The 20,087-nt window shown below is 56.9% G+C and overlaps 4 protein-coding genes across 6 annotated transcripts; 2 read left to right on the top strand and 2 right to left on the bottom strand.

Moving 5' to 3' along the window:
- The first annotated feature begins 56 nt into the window (after positions 1-56).
- On the top strand, positions 57-8,284 carry RGL2 (ral guanine nucleotide dissociation stimulator like 2). 2 transcript variants are annotated; one of them, XM_004267738.3, is made up of 18 exons: positions 57-774; positions 999-1,210; positions 2,478-2,561; positions 2,817-2,995; positions 3,126-3,176; positions 3,266-3,563; positions 3,834-4,085; positions 4,168-4,271; positions 4,365-4,449; positions 4,533-4,601; positions 4,769-4,843; positions 5,402-5,434; positions 5,555-5,676; positions 5,773-5,868; positions 5,951-6,062; positions 6,171-6,461; positions 7,109-7,223; positions 7,332-8,284. In XM_004267738.3, the coding sequence occupies exons 2-18, from the start codon at positions 1,040-1,042 to the stop codon at positions 7,541-7,543; spliced, it is 2,349 nt and encodes a 782-aa protein (XP_004267786.1). In that variant the 5' UTR covers positions 57-774; positions 999-1,039; the 3' UTR covers positions 7,544-8,284. The 2 variants fall into 2 exon arrangements, with proteins under 2 accessions (XP_004267786.1, XP_033280147.1); XM_033424256.2 differs by having other exon boundaries at positions 7,109-7,188; positions 7,332-7,513.
- A 541-nt stretch (positions 8,285-8,825) lies between these two features.
- Positions 8,826-10,180, bottom strand: PFDN6 (prefoldin subunit 6). Of its 2 annotated transcripts, XM_049693581.1 has the most exons (5): positions 10,125-10,180; positions 9,833-9,911; positions 9,493-9,563; positions 9,287-9,411; positions 8,826-9,039 (listed from the first exon to the last, which is right to left on the bottom strand). In XM_049693581.1, the coding sequence occupies exons 2-5, from the start codon at positions 9,894-9,896 to the stop codon at positions 8,910-8,912; spliced, it is 390 nt and encodes a 129-aa protein (XP_049549538.1). In that variant the 5' UTR covers positions 9,897-9,911; positions 10,125-10,180; the 3' UTR covers positions 8,826-8,909. The 2 variants fall into 2 exon arrangements, with proteins under 2 accessions (XP_049549538.1, XP_012387715.1); XM_012532261.3 differs by having other exon boundaries at positions 9,833-10,147.
- Positions 10,181-10,242: 62 nt separating this feature from the next.
- Positions 10,243-17,491, top strand: WDR46 (WD repeat domain 46). The gene is made up of 15 exons (XM_004267740.3): positions 10,243-10,638; positions 10,738-10,950; positions 11,059-11,139; positions 11,283-11,395; positions 11,520-11,607; positions 11,735-11,796; positions 12,018-12,122; positions 12,228-12,378; positions 12,504-12,639; positions 12,960-13,059; positions 16,110-16,423; positions 16,570-16,664; positions 16,789-16,884; positions 17,011-17,124; positions 17,212-17,491. The coding sequence occupies exons 1-15, from the start codon at positions 10,570-10,572 to the stop codon at positions 17,308-17,310; spliced, it is 1,836 nt and encodes a 611-aa protein (XP_004267788.1). The 5' UTR covers positions 10,243-10,569; the 3' UTR covers positions 17,311-17,491.
- Positions 17,492-17,762: 271 nt separating this feature from the next.
- On the bottom strand, positions 17,763-20,011 carry B3GALT4 (beta-1,3-galactosyltransferase 4). Its single transcript, XM_004267743.4, has 2 exons — positions 19,403-20,011; positions 17,763-19,223 (listed from the first exon to the last, which is right to left on the bottom strand). Exon 2 carries the CDS (start codon positions 19,198-19,200, stop codon positions 18,064-18,066), a length of 1,137 nt encoding a protein of 378 aa, XP_004267791.1. The 5' UTR covers positions 19,201-19,223; positions 19,403-20,011; the 3' UTR covers positions 17,763-18,063.
- Positions 20,012-20,087: the final 76 nt, after the last annotated feature.

Raw genomic sequence — 20,087 nt, 5'->3', positions numbered from 1 at the left:
CAAATGCCTCGGCTGCACCCAATCCCCCTTCGAAACTGATTGGGGTCGGGCGCCACTAATGGCGGACAGGACGCCCTGAAGAAGCCGGCCCTAGAGGGGTGACAGTACGTGAACCGAGATCCAGGCCCTGGCGTCGGAAACCCCCGAGCGCCGAGTCCCTAACCGGACGTGGCGGCTTCCTGCTCCGCCCCTTTCCGAGGGGGCGGGAACCCAGGGCTCTCAGGAAAAGCCGGAGTGGATTTCGGCCCGCTACACGCGCGGGTGGGGGTGGGAGTGGAACCCCGCGGGCTGGAGTAACTGTGTCCGTCCCCGCCTAAAACGCTTCCCGCGGGAGTTTTAGCCTAGTGGTTGTGTTAGGGGAGAGGAATGTCAAATTTGGCTCCTGCCCTTCCCCGGGGGCTGGAGACTGAAATCTTTATATCAGTTAAGTGCGGGGCGACTTGGGTTCCAGGATCCCCGAGTCCGGGGGGCCCGAGGACAGCGGAGCTGGAGACCCGGGCTCCTGGGTCCCGGCCCCTGAGTGTCTAGCGCTCCTCTCGTCCGCGGCCCTGGCTCCTGTCCTCACTTCCTTCCCTTTTTGGCTCCTGCTCGCGGAGCGGGCGGACGTGGGGGGAGCGGAAAGGGCGGGAGGGCCCGGGAGTCTGGCGAGGGGGTGGGGTACAAGGGGGTGCGGAAAAGCCAGGGAAGGGACTCGGTCCGGGAACTTGATCAGGGGCCGGAGACCTACGGGAACAGCGGCCCGGGACCCTCGCTGCCCCCACCCCTCCTGAGCAGGTTAGAGCCAGAGCACCCTGTGACCCTGCCCGTTCCCGTACTCGTGACCCCCTCATCCCCAAAATGCAAGGCCCCCCATATTCCACCCCTGTATCCCTCCTTTCCCCCCGCCCAGCCTCCCTGCAGGACTCCCATCCGGTTACCTAGAACCCACCCGCTTACCTCCCCTCCGGATCCCCCGCGCCCACCTGACTCTCCACCTGACCCCTCCTGTCTCTCCCCAGGCGCCCCCATGGCCCGACCCCGCTGATTCCTTCACTCGGCCATGCTCCCGCGGCCCCTGCGGCTGTTTTGGGACACGAGCCCCCCCGGGGGAGTCGTGCTGAGCAGCTTCCGGAGTCGAGACCCCGAAGAGGGTGGGGGCCCAGGTGGCCGGGGCGTGGGCGGGGGGCAGGAGGAGGAGGAGGAGGAGGAGGAGGAAGAAGAAGACGACGAGGTGAGACGCGGGAGGTGGGAGGTAGGGGGCGTGTATATTTCTGAGACTCTCCACCTTTTGGTGTCTGTGTCCCTTCATCTCTTCCTGCCTCAGCTACTTCCGCGCCTCTCGCTGGTGTCTGCCTGTCTCCCCGCTGCGGGGAGTCCCGGCGTTTCTGTGGTTCTGTGCCGCAGTGTGACTCAGGACCTGCCCGCAGGAACCTGCCCTGTTCCTGCCAGGAGCGTCTGGCTGGCTGTCCTGCGGGTCTCTGGCCCTCTCCGCCTGTGCCCGAGTGTGCCCGTCTCTCTGGGCTTGGTGTCTAGGTCCCTGTCTCCCTCCCTGTTTTTGTTTGGCGGGGAGGGGTTTGTTTCCACAGTAACCCGCTCCTCTGATTCCGGGATTGGGGAGGGAACCCTTTGACTTCGTGACCCCTCCCCCCTCTCCTGCCGGGCTCTCGGTGGAGGCGCGAAGCCAAGGTTCTTGGACCTTGGAGGGACCATCCCGGGCTGAGTGGCGGGTGGTCACCTGCTTTTCTCCGGGACTAATGGCGGTGGCCAGGAGTATGACTGGGGCCTCGGGAGGCGCCAAAAGTTGGATTTGAGGCCCCGAGGCTTTGGACTCCTGGGTCCAGAGTCTGGGTGAGGGCTGGGTGACTAGCAGGGCTGGTTTTTCGGGATCGGTTGGGGGAGGGGCTGGGTCACATGACACTCTGAGTCTTTCCCCCACATCATCCCCACTTCCCCTTCTTCCTGTACTGGGATCAGAGCCGCCACCTCGAGGGGGGTCTCCAGGGCTGAGGGACCCGGGGAAAGGGGGCTAAGGGGAAGGACTAACTCTTTGGGCTTGGTCAGTTCCTGCGGGGGAGGGCGGAGCATGCGGCTGTGCCTGTGACTGAGGTTTCAGCTTCTCAAGGTCTCTGCCTCAGGCTTTCTGCCTCTCTCGCTTCCCGTCTCCTACCCTTTGCACCTTGATTCTCCGCTGTTCTGGGGTTCAGCTCTGGGGGGAAGGGGCTACAGCGGTCTCCAGGACCAGGGTTCCTGCATTCCATCCAGCCCCCCACGGCAAACCCCTAGACTCCACCGGGCCCTGAGGCGGCTTGCGGGGGGCTGTCTGGGCCCCAGTGGGGGAGACCTGGGGTCACCAGTCCCCCCCACCCCTCGTACTCGCTGGTACTGTCCCCCGCCGCAACAGGTGAGGGGTACAGAGGGAGGAGTAGGGCCTGGGGCTGAGGGTTGGGCAGTGGGGTATGGTGGGGAACTGTCTGACCTCCCCTTCCTTGCTCCTCCAGGCCCCTGTGTCTGTCTGGGACGAGGAGGAGGATGGTGCCACCTTTACTGTCACAAGTCGCCAGTATCGGTCTGTTGATCCCTTGGTGAGATCATAACTTTGACTTCACACCTCTGACCCTCCACCTCCCAGTTCCCCTTCCTCCGGCCAACTTTCTGGCCAGAGTGCCAGGTTGGAAGTTTGCAGACTGCACTCTGCTGTGTGACTTAGGTCAAGTCTTTTGCCCTCTCTGAATCTTAATACAGTGAGCCGGGATCATCTCCTAGGTCTGGGATTTCCCCCAGATATCTAGGGGCAGAGTTGAAAAAAGGGTCAGTGACTGGCCCTCTGTCTCCCCCAGGCCCCGAGGCCTCCCCCGCGTTCCTTCCGGAGGCTCCGAGCTGGCACTCTGGAGGCCCTGGTCAGACACCTGCTGGACACCCGGACATCAGGGACTGACGTGACCTTCACGGCAGCCTTCCTGGCTACTCACCGGGCCTTCACCTCCACGCCTGCCCTGCTAGGGCTTATGGCTGACAGGTCAGGGTCATAAGGGGCCAAGGGTCATTGACATGTCTGGACTTTCTAAAGCCGGAATATCCCGCCCAAATAGTCAAAGCCACTAGCATTTTGGAAAAAATGGACAGATAGAATCTCTTCCACTCCCCAGGCTGGAAGCCCTTGAATCTCATCCTACTGATGAGCTAGAGAGGACAAAAGGGTGAGTGACCCCTGATTCTTAACCTCACAGTTCCCTCCGCCCAGGCTGCAGCCTGACATCTGACCCCTGGCGGATTCCACTTCTCCCAGGGTAGCCATCTCTGTACTGTCAACCTGGCTGGCCTCTCACCCTGAGGATTTTGACTCTGAGGTCAAGGGTCAGATTGACCGGCTTGAGAGCTTCTTGCTTCGGACAGGGTATGCAGCAGGGGAGGGTGTTGGGGGGGGCGGCGCTGACCTCATCCGCAACCTCCGGTCCCGGGTGGACCCCCAGACCCCCGAACTTCCTAAGCCCCTGGCCCTCCCCGGCGATCCCCCTGCTGACCCCACGGATGTCCTGGTGTTCCTCGCTGACCACTTGGCCGAACAGCTGACCCTGCTAGATGCGGTGAGACCTTGACCTCTGACCCCCCTGCCCCCTGCCCCCTACTAACCTGTCCCTGACCCCAGATCCTTAGCGTGCTTCCAGTCCTTCCTGATGCAGCTCCCAGTCTCCTTCGCCCACCCAGTGTTGGCCTTGCCCCCTTTCCTCTTGATTGTTACCCTTCAAACCCTGTGCCCCTCTGGTTCCTTGGCCACCTGCGATCCTCACACCCCCGATATTGGAAGGCTGACCTCACTTGACTACAAACTTTAACCTCTAACCTCTGCCCCACAGGAGCTATTTCTCAATCTGGTCCCCTCTCAGTGCCTGGGGGGCCTGTGGGGGCACAGAGACCGGCCAGGACATTCCCACCTCTGCCCGTCTGTCCGGGCTACTGTCATACAGTTCAACAAGGTGGCAGGGGCAGTGGTCAGCTCTGTCCTGGGGGCTACCTCAACCGGAGAGGGGCCTGGGGAGGTGACCATACGGCCACTCCGTCCCCCCCAGAGGGCCCGACTGCTGGAGAAGTGGATCCGTGTGGCAGAGGTAAGAGAGAGGCTCGGCCCTACTAGGGACTGTGGTGTGGAAAGAGGCCCACAGCTGCGGCCCCCTCTTGTGAACCCCACAGGAGTGCCGTCTGCTCCGAAACTTCTCTTCAGTGTATGCTGTGGTGTCGGCCCTGCAATCCAGCCCCATCCACAGGCTTCGGGCAGCCTGGGGGGAAGCAGCCAGGTGGGGAGGATGGGGCACTGGAGTCGGGTAAGGGCTGGGAGGGGGGCAACTGAGCCAGGCCCCTCCTCAAGACCACTGCCTCCTGCTCCCCAGGGACAGCCTCAGAGTCTTTTCCAGCCTCTGCCAGATTTTCTCCGAGGAGGATAATTATTCCCAGAGCCGGGAGCTCCTCCTGCAGGTGAGGCCTGTTCCCAGCATTCCCAGACATCCCCCCCACCCCCCCACCCCCACCCCCATGTCTCCTTGTTCTGTCACCACCAGGAGGTGAAGCTGCAGCCTTCTCTGGAGCCAAATTCCAAGAAGTCCCTGAGGTCTGGCTCCCGGGGTGGGGTGAGTGACTAGTTGGGGGTGGAAGCAGTCTGAGGGATGGAAGAGGAGGCACAGCAGCGTGAGGAGAATTCAACTTGTTCTCTGAGGCAATGGGATAGGAAAGTGCAGAGAGATGGAGGGCCCTTGGATCAATGGCAGGGGTGACTGACTCTTACCTCTGATCTCAGGGTGTGGTCCCATACCTTGGCACCTTCTTGAAGGACCTTGTGATGCTGGACGCAGCCTCCAAGGATGAGCTGGAGGTCAGTGGGGTGTGTGTGTGTGTGTGTGTGTGTGTGTGTGTGTGTGTATGCATTGCGATAATGGAATGAGTAGGCCTCAGGGTCAGACAGACCTCCTTCCAGAAGGGGCTGCAAGGCAGAAGCACTGCCAGGACTCTGTTACTTCGGCAAGTTTGTTTAACCTCCTTGTGCCTTAGTGATTTGTAAATGGGAAACTAGTGACGTCTCTACATCAACCTTTTATTATGAGAGTTAAATGAATTAACGTTTGGCGAGTGCTCAGAACATGCCTGAGATGTAAGCATATATAGTTTGCTAAATAAATCAATACTGGGATCTTGGGCAAGTTCCTTATCTTTTCTGAGCTCTAATTTTCTCAACTGTAAAGTGGACACAATTTTGACCCATGATGTTCTATTTAAAGGGTAAGGTAGGGGTCTTGGGGCATGATGGATGAGAGGGGGAGGAGGGGGAGGGCCAGAGGAGTCAGAGAGGCTGAGTGAAGTGAGTGTTTGGGAGAGGGGATGTTCTCTCTGTGGCAGGGTTGGGACCCTCACCCCATCCCCTTTATCCTTGCAGAACGGATACATCAATTTTGACAAGCGGAGGAAGGTGAGGGGAGCATTTGGGCTGGATGCTAGCTGTCCCTAGCTACATCCCAGGAAGGGGAGAGGAGGGCAGAGTCAGGGGTTCCTGAATTTTGGCACCTGCAGTCTGTGGGCTCCTTCCTAGGAGTTTGCTGTCCTTTCTGAGCTGAGGCAGCTCCAGAACAAATGTCGTGGCTATGACCTCCGACCTGACCCCGATATCCAGCGGTGGCTACAGGGGCTCCGGCCACTGACAGAGGCCCAGAGGTGACTGGCTGGGTGCGGTTGGGACTCCAGGGCTCAGGCTGGGCGTGGGGGTCAGTATGTCATGCACTGACCTCTGCCCATTGCCCCCATCCCCAGCCATCAGGTGTCCTGTGAGGTGGAGCCATCCAGTAGCAGTGACCCTCCTGCCCCGCGGGTGCTTCGGCCAACGCTTGTCATCTCGCAGTGGACAGAGTGAGGGAGTCAGTGGTTGGAGGGTGGTCTCTTGGGGACTTGTCCTTCTCCCTCTGACCTTCCCAATGTCCTGCCACTCCAGGGTGCTGGGTTCTGTTGGAGGTCCCACACCCCTTGTCTCCTGGGACTGGCCGAATGTGGGGGCAGAGGAGGTGCCTGCAACCCCCGCTCCACTGCTGACCCGGCTGGCCCAGGTGAGCTCCGCTCCTGACCTCTGACCTCAACACTGACCCTGACTTCGTGAATCCTTCTTCCTTGACCTCCCTGCCTTCGTGCCAGTTCCCTGTGTCGTTTGTCCCCAGCACATGAAGTGGCCGTCTGTCTCATCTCTGGACTCCGCCCTGGAAAGCACTCCAGCCCTTCAGAGTCCCGCTGACCCCAGCCACCTCTCTCCCCCAGCCTCCTCCCCGAGGCCTTCTCGAGGTCACCGCCGCTCAGCCTCCTGTGGCTCCCCGCTCAGTGGGGGTGCAGAAGGGGCCTCCAGGGGGCCTGGATATGGGGGAGGGGGGCCTGGGCCAGGGGCCTCTGATTGCCGCATCATCCGAGTCCAGATGGAGCTGGGGGAAGACGGCAGTGTCTACAAGAGCATCTTGGTGAGGGAGCTGTGGGCTGGGAGGTGGGGTGAAGGATGGTGCCCCGAGGGACTAGAGATAGATGATGTCTTAGATGTCAACAGCCAAATGGGAGGATGATTTTACTTTTTTTTTTTTTTTTTTTTTTTTTTTGCGGTACGCGGGCCTTTCACTGTTGTGGCCTCTCCCGTTGCGGAGCACAGGCTCTGGACGCGCAGGCTCAGCTACCATGGCTCACGGGCCTAGCTGCTCCGCGGCATGTGGGATCCTCCCGGCCCGGGGCACGAACCCGTGTCCCCTGCATCGGCAGGTGGACTCTCAACCACTGCGCCACCAGGGAAGCCCTGTTTTTACTTTTAATTGACCTTTGGTTTTAGCAACCATGTTTTCTTTTGAAGGTTACTTTGCATTAGCTGGTGCACCTTGAACTTTGGGTGGCTGTATTAGATTTTCAGAACCAATAGCAGTTTCCCCACAGGAAGCAGCCCAGCAACTATGTGGGCTGGCGGATGGAGTACAGGGAGCCACCATGTTGGGTTTCCCTCTTCGCTTGAAAGTTTGGGTGCGGGTAACCTTTTCTGGTTGGGATTACTGGCTAGGGTTGGAAAAATGGAAAGCACAGGTCATCATGGCCAACTGATTGCTCTTTTGGTCTACTGTCCTGCCAGGTGACAAGCCAGGACAAGGCTCCAAGTGTCATCAGTCGTGTCCTTAAGAAAAACAATCGTGATTCTGCGGTGGCTTCAGAGTATGAGCTAGTGCAGCTGCTCCCAGGGGAGCGAGGTCAGAGGCTGGGAGGGCAGACAGACTCTGGAGGAGAGTGCGTCCACATCCGGGGGGTTGTGCGGGGAATGACTGTGTTTGTGTTTGACACCCTTTCTGAACCTACAGAGCTGACCATCCCCCCCTCGGCTAACGTCTTCTACGCTATGGATGGAGCTTCACTCGATTTCCTCCTGCGGCAGCGGCGACGGCCCTCCACTGCTACACTGGGCCGTGCCAGTGGCCCTTCTGCCTCGGGAACTCCCCCAAGTGAGGGAGGAGGGGGTTCTTTTCCCAGGATCAAGGCCAAAGGGAGGAAGATTGCCCGAGCACTGTTCTGAGGACGAAGCCCTGTTGGCTCCTAGAACTCATGGTGGCCGTGCCAGATGTGGGGAGCCATCCTGAATGGTGGCAGTTGCCGCACTGGGGAAAAATCCAGAAGGATGGCCAACCACCCTGGGGCAGTGAAGCGCCACTGGTTTACCAGCCAGCCGAGATCCAGCCCTATGGGAACTGGTAATCTTGGTACCCAAGACGGATACCTGTGTATAGCTTCCCACTTTCCATGAATGCAGCATACAGCTAGTGCTGGGAAAAGGATCCGTTTCTGATTCCTGGCCACATCCTAACATGCTAAGGGCCAAGGAAAGGCCTGGAAGTAGGGGGAAAGGAAAAGCCTAGAGGCTCTGAGCCCCAGGGGAAGGGAATGGTAAGAAAAAGGTTCTAGTAGGAGTTCCTCTTCCTAGTCTGGGGGTTCCTGTCACTGTGACAACACTAATAAACCAAAACACTACCTGAACTCTACTCCCGTCCTTGCAGTGTGTACGAACTAGCTGCTTGGAGTGGGGGTGGGGAGTTGGCTGAAGGTAGACACCGTGGAAAAAGAGGGGCCCAATGTTCTCTATCCATGAAGAGCTGGAAGCAAGGACTTGGTGGAAACGGTTTCCTCAGAATGGTTTGTTCCTCCCCAGCAACCTCGCCATCCCTGGTCCCTTTATTTGCTCTTACATTTTTCTCCTCAGTTGCTACAAACCCATGTCAAGTACTAGCCATCCCAATTAAAGTGATCAGCATGAAGAACACCCCTGACTCTGAATTTGTAAGAAACAATTTTAGGACAAAGAAATGGAAGAACAACTTTGTGGACAATGTACAAACTGGGAGACCTTACAATATTACAATGCATTATGTGCTGGGGCTTGAAATCAGTTTAAGCTACACTCAAATTCTAGGAAGAAAGAGACTAAAAAGAACTAATGTGCCAGGGCTATTTTGAGGATGACAAGAAATCATAGCAAAGGAGGGTCACCATGTTTCATTCTGGGGTCAGAGAATTGTGAGTTCTTCAATAAACTCACTTTCCCTGAAATTATTGTGTTGTAAATGCCCTTTTCATGTTTCCAACCAAGATATGGAAGAGTTAAGGGTTCCACATACAGGCAAGAATTAGGTTTGAGACATTTCGGATTTTAGTCTCAAGAAAGAAGGGTTACTCTGCCACACAGAGATTCCAGTGCAAGGATCTGGACCTGAGAGAGTAATGCAAGTGATAAACATATAAGGTGGAAGGGACCAGGAGAATGGATGGAGACAATTATAACAGAAGCGACTGGTCAGAAAACGGCCAGGTATTTTCACATTTTATTAGCTACAGTATAGACCCTAGAGCTGCCTCATTTCCTCCCCTCCCCCGCCCCCAGGACAGGGTCAGACCTTCCCAGGAGCCCCTGCTTTTGCTGCCTGGGCCCGCTGGAACTCCTGCTGCAGCTGAGCAAGGGTCTCTCTCTGTTGCTCTGACTGCCGCTCTAGGTCCCGGAGCTGGGATTCGTATCGCTTACTGAGGAAAGGCAAAAAAGCAAGTAAGGAGAAGTTACTGAGACTTACTGTTGAGGGTGCTGAAGGCAAGAAGAAGATTGGTGGAAAACTTGAGATCTAAGGGGAGGATGGAGGAGAGGAGTTACAAGGGAAGGGTTGGAGGAACTGGACAATTGGGGGATACTCTGGAGAGCGACTCTACGATGGTTCCTCAACACCTTTTTCCCAACGCGTCAGGTACATCACAGGGGGGTGGAATAAAGACTCACATCTCAGCCGTGATGTAGTCCAGCCTTTTCCCCACTGTGGCCCGAGCTTCCCCCAGCTCCTGTTTGACCAGCACGGGACCCAGAAGTTTAAAGACCACATTGGATCCATCCAGCAGGGCCAGTTCCTGATGGAGGGGTGGGACATACATGATCAGAATTACTGCCAGGACAGATCCCTCCTCACCCCACAAATCCCAGTCTCTCACCTCCTTCACGATATTATTTTCTGTTAGTTGTGCCTCTAGTTTCTGCCTCCCTGACATGGATTTACTCAAGTCTGGTGGGTGGGAGGAAAGACTTTATTAGAGACATCACATGCGCCACCCGACCCCCAAAATCCTGATGAGAAAAAGATGCAATTGAGGAAGTAGGCCAAGGATGGGGCGGCGAGTCAGTGGATGGGAAGAGTATAGAGGTGGGGATGGACCCGCACGCTGGGGCCGGGAGTAGGGGGGTGGGGTGGGGGCAGTGCAGAACACATGGTCTGGGTATGGCTTTGGGTTTTGAGGGAATTGGGGCGAGGCCACACCGACCCTGCTCCCTTACCCTTCTGTAGCTGTTGATATTTCTCCACTTCTCCCTGTAGCTTCTTCTGGATTAGCTCAGCCATGGCGGGGACGAAAGCCTGCGGGGAGCGGGAGGGGGGCGCTGGGTCTCACACTCTGGAAGGTACCCGAGCTCCCTTTTCTGGCCTGCGGAAATGACAGCCCTCCTGACAGGCAGCCTCTCGGAACACCGCAGTCTCTCCGGATCCGGAATATCTGCTTCACCCCTGCCCCAGGGGGTGGCGGGCGAAACAGGACCCCAAACCCCTCAACCAAATCCCTGACCCACTCACGTTCTCCCGTCAGTATTGGTAAACCCGGAAGTAAACAACGAATGCCGGGAAAAGACGGCGCCGGAAGCTTTCGTCTGGTGCATGCCGGGAAATGTAGTTCTAACATGTTTAATGAGCGGCTTTCCGCTGAAAAGACTGGATTTGGAAGGTTTTAGGCAAGATGGGGAAACCAAGCTGGAAAAAGAAACTGCACGGTTGCTTGGGTCCTGGCCCCGGACAGCCTCTCTTTCATTACTCGGGCATAAGCTGCTGCACGGGAGGGCGGGGCCAAGGCCCGCGGAGGCCCTCAGTGGCGAGCGCGCCCTCAGTCAAGATGGCGCCTAGAAGACTTCAGACCTGGGGCGGCGCTGATTGGATGAGGGTCGGAGAACTTCCGGGAGTTCTCCATCCGATTGTGGGACAGCTGAGAAGAGTTTGCACGTGTATCGTGGTTCGAGTGGACTAGATGGAGACGGTCCCCAAGCTGGGCAAAAATGTCCCGCCCAAGAAAGACAAACTTCAGGGCAAGAAGAAGGTAGAGACCTCCTTGGGGTGGAAGGGAAGTTTTTAGCTGCGGGGTTGGAGGGGCGGGGCGAGGGGCAGCGCACTATCGGGGATCCTGATCTGCCGGCAGAAACCGCGGCGATACTGGGAGGAAGAGACCACTCAGACTGCTGCCGGAGCCTCTCCAGGTCCACCTCGTAAACGGAAGAGGAATCGAGAGTTCCGCCCCCAGAAGCCAAAGAACACTCACAGCACAAAGAAGTCTCGGATCTCCAAGAAGCCCCAGATCCCGAAGAAACCCCGGGAACGGAGGAGTCCAGGGCCTCAGCGGAGCTTGTCTGGGGTGAGCCTGGCACCTGATAGGGTGGCAAGGCAAGTCGCCTTGTGCTTGAGAGTACGAGGGTTGGGGTCAACCTGAGCCTGTTTCCTAATTGCCTCCTCCCTGCCCCAGGCCCAGGACCCATTTACAGGCCCCGCCCCCGTCCCTGTGGAGGTGGTTCAGAAGTTCTGTCGCATTGACAAATCCAAAAAGGTGAGGACCAGTCGGAGAGTGGGGAGGGGTTGCAGGCAGGGAGTGTCTGGGTGAGTTGGATGGAGGCGGGGCCAGGTGGCTCTCCTGTGACCCCCATATCCCTTGGTTCTTCTCCCACTCCTTCTCCACCAACGATGTTGTAGCTGCCACGTTCTGAGACCAAAATCCGGAGCCGACTTGAGGCGGCTGAAGCTCAAGAAGAGGAAATAAGTGTCAAAGCTGCTCGTTCTGAGCTGCTGCTTGCTGAGGAACCTGGGTGAGTGGACCCTAATGTGGGCCTCCCCAGCCCCTGCTTTATGGGGCTCTCATTTCTCATTTTTATCTTGGTACACCCACTTCATATTAGGAAGCCTTAATTCATCCCTGATGCTCACTTGCAGGTTTCTGGAAGGAGAGGATGGGGAGGACACAGCAAAGATATGCCAGGCTGACATCGTGGAGGCTGTGGACATTGCAAGTGCAGCCAAAGTGAGCCTGAGGATGGAAAAAGGGCCAATGGGTTGATGGATGCAGAGTAAGATGGGAGTGGGGACTAGAAGAAAAAATTACCAAAGGGAGCCAATTATTTCTTTTTTTTCTTTTCTTTTTTTTCTAGCATTTTGACTTGAACTTGAGGCAGTTTGGACCCTACAGGCTTAATTACTCTCGAACTGGGAGGTAAGGAATTCCAGTTACTTCAGTCTTGCTCATCTCAGCCATACCAGTGTGTGTCTGGGTTGTTGATGTGGGGAGGGTCTTGTGATTTGCTTGCATGTGAGGGTGCGCATGTATGGCAGCATCTCTGCTCTCACCTGGAGAGAAGGAGCTGGCGTGGGGCAGACGTCTGAGCCCAGGTGCCCCCCTGAACTGACACCCTGCCTGTCCTCCAACTCCAACAGACACTTGGCTTTTGGAGGGCGCCGGGGTCATGTGGCCGCCCTTGATTGGGTGACAAAGAAGCTCATGTGCGAGATCAACGTCATGGAGGCAGTGCGGGACATCCGGTCAGTGGCCTCGGTTAGCAGCGGTGGGGCTGAGACAGCCCATCCCTGATCGAATGACAGCCAGTGACTCCCTTTCACGTTGTACTGTTACTCCGCTCCTCCCAGGTTTCTGCATTCGGAGGCACTGCTTGCTGTCGCCCAGAACCGCTGGCTTCACATTTACGACAACCAGGGCATCGAGCTCCATTGCATCCGCCGCTGTGACCGCATCACGCAGCTTGAGTTCCTGCCTTTCCACTTTCTCCTGGCCACAGCTGTGAGTGGCTGCGGAGCACAGGGACCGGGTGGCAGGCCCTGAGAAGACTGACCATCCTCCCCTGGGGCCCCAGTAGAGGAAGGACAGAGGGCAATCAGGACTCATTTTCTCTCTCTCTCTCTTAGTCAGAGACAGGGTTTCTGACCTACCTGGACGTGTCAGTGGGAAAGATTTTGGCAGCTCTGAATGCTCGGGCTGGACGGCTCAACGTCATGACTCAGAACCCTTACAACGCCGTCATCCATCTGGGACACAGCAATGGTCGGTCCCTGGGTGAACTTTGAGCCTGACCATCCTGTCCTACTTTTCCTTTCTTTTCTTTTTTTTTTTTTCAGCTTGAGGGATCTTAGTTCTCCGACCAGGGATCGAACCTGGGCCCTTGGCATTGAAAACTCTGAGTATTAACCACTGGACCGCCAGGGAATGCCCCTGCTTTTCTTCTATATTTGCTTTTAACGGGTCCCTTCAGGTTGCTCCTCTGCTTCCCTCTCTTGTTACTTCTTGGCCTTGAGTCCCCATCTTTCCCAGGGTTAATCACCTCAGCGCCCTTTTAGTAACTAAAGTTCTCCTCTGATGCCTAGGGACTGTGTCTTTATGGAGCCCAGCCATGAAGGAGCCACTGGCAAAGATTCTCTGTCACCGTGGTGGGGTCCGGGCTGTGGCAGTAGATTCTACAGGCACGTAAGTCACTTGTTTGGGCCTGAGGTGCTGGGGGGTGAGGGGCGGTGTGTGTGTCACAGCTCAGCAGAAAGGAGAGGAGGGGCACAGACGCTGCAGCCAATCTGCTTGGGTTTAAATCCTGGTGTTATTCCTGACCAGCCATGTCAGCGAGCATGTTAGGTGACCTCGGTGTTCCACACATTGTCCTCACCCTGAGACTGGGGATATGAGTGTCTCACTCAAGGGCCGGAAGACTTTTTCTGTAAAGAGCCTGATAGTAAGTATTTTAGGCTTGTTGGCAATGGGGCATATCTGAGTGATTTATGTAGGTCCTTAAATAACAAGAGGAAACACAGGATTGCAAATTTTTAAGCAATGAACTTAGAAAAATAATTGAGCACAATATTTTTGTAATACAGGTCTACTCATGGGAAGAATTGGATTCCTGTTTTTGAGAATAACATTTGGTTTAATTGAGGTTGAAAGTTAGTGTCCCAAATCATCCAACCTAATTGCAAATGTTTATCTACAGATGCCGATCTGTGGAGAGATTTTGGTACTTGAAATGCTCTCAAGTGAGATGCTTTACGTGGTGTCAGTCTTGACCACAATACCGTGCTGTCTTAGCACAAAAAGCAGCCACAGAATAAGTAACTGAATGAGTGTGACTGTGTCCCAATAAATTTTTATTTGTAGATGCTGACATTGGAGTTTTCAAATAATTTTCATGTTTCAAAATATATTTCTTTTTTAAAAAAAAATAATAAAATAAATAAATAAATAAATAAATAAAAAAATATATATTTCTTTTGATTTTTTTTCCCAACCACTTAAAAATGTAAAAACCATTCTTCACAGCTTGTGGGCTATACAGAAATAGGTGGTGCGCTGGCTTTGTGGCTCATGGGCCATAGTTTGCCAAGCCTGGGGCTTAGCTTAGAAAACTGTTGTAGGCGTGAACGCGAGTTAAGGCCTATGGAGTTGATCATGGTGCCTGGTGGGTAGGGAGCGCTGTATTTCATCATCTTTGTCAAAGACGATTGTCCTCTTTAGGTCTGGCTGGTGATGTGAAGGGTTGGGGGTGGCAGGTCTGCTTTGAATTTCCGCCTCACGACCACTGTGAAGTCCTGACTGCTTTTCTCCTCCAGGGTCCCTCCAAGGTCTGTTTCTTGCCATTCTCAGTGTCTCACAGTTTCTAGCCTCCAGTTCTTCCTCCTTCTTGTGTGTCCTGGGTGTTGATGTCAGAATACTCTTTCCCACATGGCTTTCCTCCTTTTACACCATTGTTCAGGAATCTTCTACATTAAGTATTAACTCCATAACCTTACTTTTAAGTTGTTTGATAGAAAATCAGGAAGAAGAAAAGCCCAGTGGCTACCAACTTATGAAAGCCTGCCAGATGCTCACGCCTCCTGGGCTCCCCATAGTTGTGTCTCTGTGGACAAGTGGTTTGCTTCTGCCCTGTTTACTCCATGTCTGTGCCAGTCTGGTGCTAGGACTGTCAGGGTGCCTGTCCTGAGGTTTTCTGTCTTCTGTGGGCCATTGGACCTGAGCTGGACTTGGCCTTCCCCAGGCTGCCTGGGTCAGCTACTCCTGTGCTCAGGGCTCCATCAGTTCCTTCACGGAGGTTTGGTCAACAGCCTGACACCAGACGGCTCTGGTCCTTGGTCTTAGGCCCACCCCGGCTTAGCTCTGGTCCTCCTCAGGGGTGCCTCAGACCAGCCACAGGGGCTCCAGAGATGAGGCTGACTGTCGTCCTCAGCTGGCTTTCTGGAAGCTTGCATTATGATTGGATTGGACTCGCAAAGCTGAAGTGTTTCTTGCAAGTTCAGTAGCGTGGTAGTGTGGCCTTGGATACCCATCTGGCCACTGGGTGGGCATTTGCACAGGGGATCCCAGAGCTCGGTGTGTTTGGGGCAGGAGCCAACGTGTGCTCCTCAGTTGTTGGCTCAGTGAAGGGTGTGACCCTGTGTCCCAGGAGCCCTCCATAAGTCCTGGTTTGTGCTGATGGCCTCTCCCTCGGGTGGAGCTGGGCCCTGATTGTCTTGTCAGGACAAGTATCCAGCTGGGCCTCTCTTCGGCCCCATCACAGGCCAAGTCTCTGCTCAAGTAGGAACTCCTTAGTGTCTTCCTCCTGGGTTCACAGCCAAGGCTAAGAGGAGGGTCTTTGGCTTCTGGCAAACATACATCCCCTGGCCTGGCTGGTCCCCCTTCAGCCTCCCTGAGGAGCAACTTGAACATCAATAGAAACTCCAACCTCAGCAAGTAAATGACTTGCATGGTACATGCTTCCTTGAGAGGATTTGGTTACCAACCTTGCCCACCCTCCTTCCAGGGAAGGGGGCGGGGCAGGGCCCTCTAGTGCATCACTTCCTTGCTTCCTAAGGAGGTTTTTTCAGGTCCATGCAGTCTCCATCTTGTGGCCTGTCGTTGCCGGAGAGCAGCTTTGGGAACTATCTCCCGTCCGACCTTCAGGAGCCCCTGCAATTTGTCCCCTCCTGGCCTTCCTGGCCATATTTCCCACCAGCCTGGAAAACAAACCCCTGCTTCCATCTCCGTCTCCATGCTCTGATGTTAATTCATTTGTACCTGCTTATACACGCATCTGTTTTTTGTGCTTTCTTGAGAATTACCTAGAATGGCTCAAATCCCACGAAGCCCTCCCTGACCACTGCTGTGAGCCCTTCCCGCTGCTTACCGATGGGCTGCCTGTCTATGTGGTGGGACCTCACACCTGGGTGTAGATTGTCGTGTGTGTCCTCCCTTTCATTCACATGTCGTGAGTGGGTAAGACCACAGACACTAAAGACACAGGTCTGACTTGAATTCTAGCTCTGCCACTCACCCTGATTTCCTTTCTCTGAGCTAGTTTCAGTTTCTTCTCTGTAAAAGGGAAATGAAAATAGTACAGCCGCCTCACTGAGAAGAGGTGCGTGGAGTGTGTGGTGTGATGGTAGTGATTACTGTCATTATTGGTCTTCTTCTCCTCAACCAGACCTGATGCCTGGACTTGGCCACAGGCCTGCCCAGTAAGCTCATACTATGGATTAATCAGCCCCCCTTGCCCCCAGGCACATGGCCACCTCTGGCCTGGACCACCAGCTGAAGATCTTTGACTTGCGAGGGACGTTCCAGCCTCTGAGCGCTCGGACCCTGCCCCAGGGAGCGGGGCACCTGGCCTTCTCCCAGCGGGGACTGCTGGCTGCAGGAACGGGCGATGTGGTCAACATATGGGCAGGACAGGGCAAGGCCAGCCCCCCGTCCCTGGAGCAGCCCTACCTCACCCACCGGCTCTCAGGCCACGTGCATGGCCTTCAGTTCTGCCCCTTTGAAGATGTGCTGGGAGTGGGGCACAGCGGGGGCATCACCAGCATGCTGGTCCCTGGTGAGTGGGCAGGGCTGGGGCTCTTAAGTGGATGACCTTGGGATGGAAGCTGGAGTGGGCCTGACCCTGAGACAGCTGGGGGCCAGGGGCTTGCCCAGGCTGGAGCAGGTTCCTGTTTACAGTTCTGTGTTCCCTCCTCCCTCCAGGGGCTGCTGAGCCCAACTTCGACGGCCTGGAGAGTAACCCATACAGGAGCCGGAAGCAGCGCCAGGAGTGGGAGGTGAAGGCCCTACTGGAGAAGGTGAGGAAGTGTCTGCGTGTGGTTTGGGGCCGGGGTCTTGGGAAGAGTGGGCTTCAGTGGCATCTCTTTGGTGTCACCCTCCTGTGGCTCCTTACGCATTCCTGTCCCTCTGTGACACACCCAGGTACCTGCAGAGCTCATCTGTCTGGACCCACGAGCCCTGGCAGAGGTTGATGTCATCTCTCTGGAGCAGGAAAAGAAGGAACGGCTTGAGAGGCTGGTACGGAGCAGGCCCCCGAGGGCCCGGGCCTTCCTCACCCCACATCCTGTCCCCACCATGTCCTCATAAGTGCAGTTCCCTGCCTTGGAAGTCTGTTTCAGGTTTCACTCCTGTCCCCTCCCTCAGGGCTACGATCCCGACACCAAGCCTCCCTTCCAGCCAAAGCCAAAGCAGAAGGGCCGCAGCTCCACAGCAAGTCTGGTGAAGAGGAAGAGGAAGGTCATGGATGAGGAGCACAGGGTAAGTGAGCACTGGGGGATGGGCCGGGTGGCCTGTGGGCTATGCCCTCCTGCCACTTCTCACCTCGCCCCTTTCTCCCCACTCCAGGACAAAGTCCGGCAGAGCTTGGAGCAGCAGCCGCAGAAGCAAGAGAAGGCCAAGCCCATGGGGGCCCGGCCATCTGCCCTGGACAGATTTGTGCGCTGAGCCAGGCTCCAGGGGTTCCTGGGAACGACATTCTCTCCCCAAGAGCACCTGTGGGGAATGACCTGTTCCCTGGAATGAGGAGGGAGCAGTGAGCCCCCTCCCCCACAGGGGGTGGAAAGCTGACTCCTGGGGGTTGGGGGAGAGGGCTTGGTATTAAACAGGAAGGTGGGTTTTTGGATAACATGTCTGGATCATCCTGTGGACCTGTTCCCTTCCCACGTCCGGCCTGGGGCTGCTCTCAGACGCGAGAGGTCGTGGTGTCTTGCTTCTACCCTCACCCCTATCTTGTGGTCGCTGTGGCTTTAGTCTGGCTCTCTAGGGCCTTCCTCCAGGGAGAGGCTGTCCTCCCTCTCCCACATCCCTGGAGATGTCCTTTCCATCCAGCAGGCTCTGGTAGCCTTCAGGTTCCCCAGGTTTGTGATCTGAGACTCCTGGTGAGGACCACACTGTACTCGAAGAGGAAAAGCGACAAGTTTATTGAGGGGCTTGTGCCCCTCCCCTGCCGTGGCTGGAGAGAACAACCCAGCATGTGCGGCTCTTCCTGATGACCATCTTTGGGGCTGGCAGGCAAGGCAGCCCCCTAGGTGTGTCCTGTATCCCTCAGCCTTCAGTGACAGACTGAGCATCTGGTGTAGGGCAACCAATCAGTTGCAGCCAGCTAGAGCCCCTGCCTTGGGCCCGGGAGAGAGAAGGTGGTGAGGGTGCTGGTTGGACTCTCAGCTCCTCACCCCTCTCCTGGGCGCTCACGCCCTCTCAGCTGTGAAGCCAGGCTATTACCCGGCATCGGAGGATGCCGAGGACTCCCTGGAGCCAGGAGCAGAAGGGTACAGTTCTTTCCCCGTCAGAGCCACCCACCAGCTTCCAGGCTTCCTGCATCTCCCAGGGGTCCAGCTTGTGGGATGTCAGCAGGAATTTCCCATAGCAGCACCGATCCAGGGGGTAGTGGGTGGCACCAGCCAGCTTGACACAGTGGGTTGGGGCGAGGCCTCCTCGTCGGGCACTTAACCCCACAAAGACATCCTCCAGTGGCAGAAGGGGTGCCCGGCTGGCTACCTTCAGTATGAGCTGCACAGCGGAAGCCGATAGCACATACCCCGTGCCTGAGGCATAGGGGGGAAAGGGGCCCCAGGTGGGAGGCCACTGTTTCTCTGATATCTGGTGCTTGCCCCCTGGTGTCCGAGAGGGGTGCACCCGCCAATGCACACGACCCAGGTACAAGAGAGGCACAGGCTGGCTCGCCAAGGTGGGGCCTCCTTCCCACTTTTCATCTCCAACTTTCGCCTTTCTCGGGGGCCCCATGCCCCTTTCCCATTGCTCCCAGCGGCCTCCTCGCCGGACCAGCTCTGATACCAGTTCGGGGACATTGACGAACACATCATCATCAGTCTTGAGGATGTAGCGGGCCACGGGGCAGTGTTTGTCGGCCCAGTTCAGCCCGCTGAGGGTTTTGAGAGTGAGGTTGCGGTAGGAATCCTGGAAAGCCGCCTGCATTATGTCCCCCTGGGCCGCTGACTCCCGCGCCAGGTCGTTCCCGCGCGAGCCCCAGCTGGGTTCTCCCAGCAGAAAGACAGTCTGCACCCTGAGCCCTCGGGCCTCGCGCAGCCGGCCCCACGAGGCCCGAATGGCGTTTCTCTGGTTCAGGTTATCCGGGGCCGTGCACACCAGAATTAGCAGGAAGGGCGGGGGGCCGGGACCGCCGCACGCCTCCTCGTTGGGGATCAGGAGGCGGGGCAGGGTCAGGGGCGGCCCGGGCGAGGCCGGGCCTGGGAGCAGGGAGGCTAGCGAGATGCTCAGCAGCTCCTCCCCGATGCCCGAGGGCCCAAAGAGCGTCCAGACAATCACGAGCAGCAGGGCGGCCAGGAGAAGGCGCCGGAAGAGGCTGAGGCGCATGGTGCGGCGCAGTCAGAGGGGACCTGGAGGGAAAGATGGAACGCGGTTAGAGGGCGGGGAGTGCAGCTCTAGGACACTTCGGTCCCTAACCGGCCACGCCTCGGCTGGGGCGGGCGGAGGGCACGGCCTGTGCCAGCGCCCTACGGTGCCGGCGCGGGAGGCGGCGCGGCGGGGCCCATGGCTGCAGCTGAAGGGAGATTACCTTGTCGGCTCGGCCGCCGAGGCCTGCCTCCATGGCCGGCGGGTTTCCGCTTCAACAGTCACCTCCTCCGTCCGCGGAAGCGGCCTAGCCCCGCCCCTCTCGCTGGGAGGGCGTGGCGTGCGCGCCCCCGGGAACCCTGTCAGAAGCTTCGCAGCCGCGCGCGCGGCAAGCAGAATGCAGAGGGGAGTGTGGTGTACAAGTGGGGTCTTCCCCGAAACTGGGCAAGAATGGAATTGGACCCGCGGGCCTCGGGCACAGCGGGCGAACGCTGTGCAGCCAGAACGGCAGCGGCTCCCTGGCAACAATGCGCCCCACCCCCCCCGCCGCTCAGCTCTTCCGGGTCACCAAAATCAGCATCTCCCCCCAACTCTCAGAAACCTAGGGTGGTAAAGACCTGGAAATACTCGCCTAAGCGGCAACCGGCTAGGCTCAACTACCTACACAAGCCTCAACACCCTGCAAGACAATAGGGAGCCTAGTCTTGAAAATCGTGAGGGCTCCTCCTCGAGGATGAGCGTGTTGGTTGCCCCTTCTCCCACCCACCTGGAGAGCAGGGCACCACTAAGTAAAATGTTGCTTCCCACAGTGGGGAGTGGCAACAGCATAGCTTTAACCAAGACCAAGGACACTGTCTGGGCAGCTGAGTGGGGAAATCAGGCAGGACGGAAAATGACCAACAGGCCCC

Source organism: Orcinus orca, chromosome 10 (assembly GCF_937001465.1).
Source record: "Orcinus orca chromosome 10, mOrcOrc1.1, whole genome shotgun sequence".
In the NCBI taxonomy this organism is placed as follows: domain Eukaryota; kingdom Metazoa; phylum Chordata; class Mammalia; order Artiodactyla; family Delphinidae; genus Orcinus; species Orcinus orca.
Note: the sequence above shows the minus strand (reverse complement) of the source record. Positions and strands in the feature narration are given on the sequence as shown.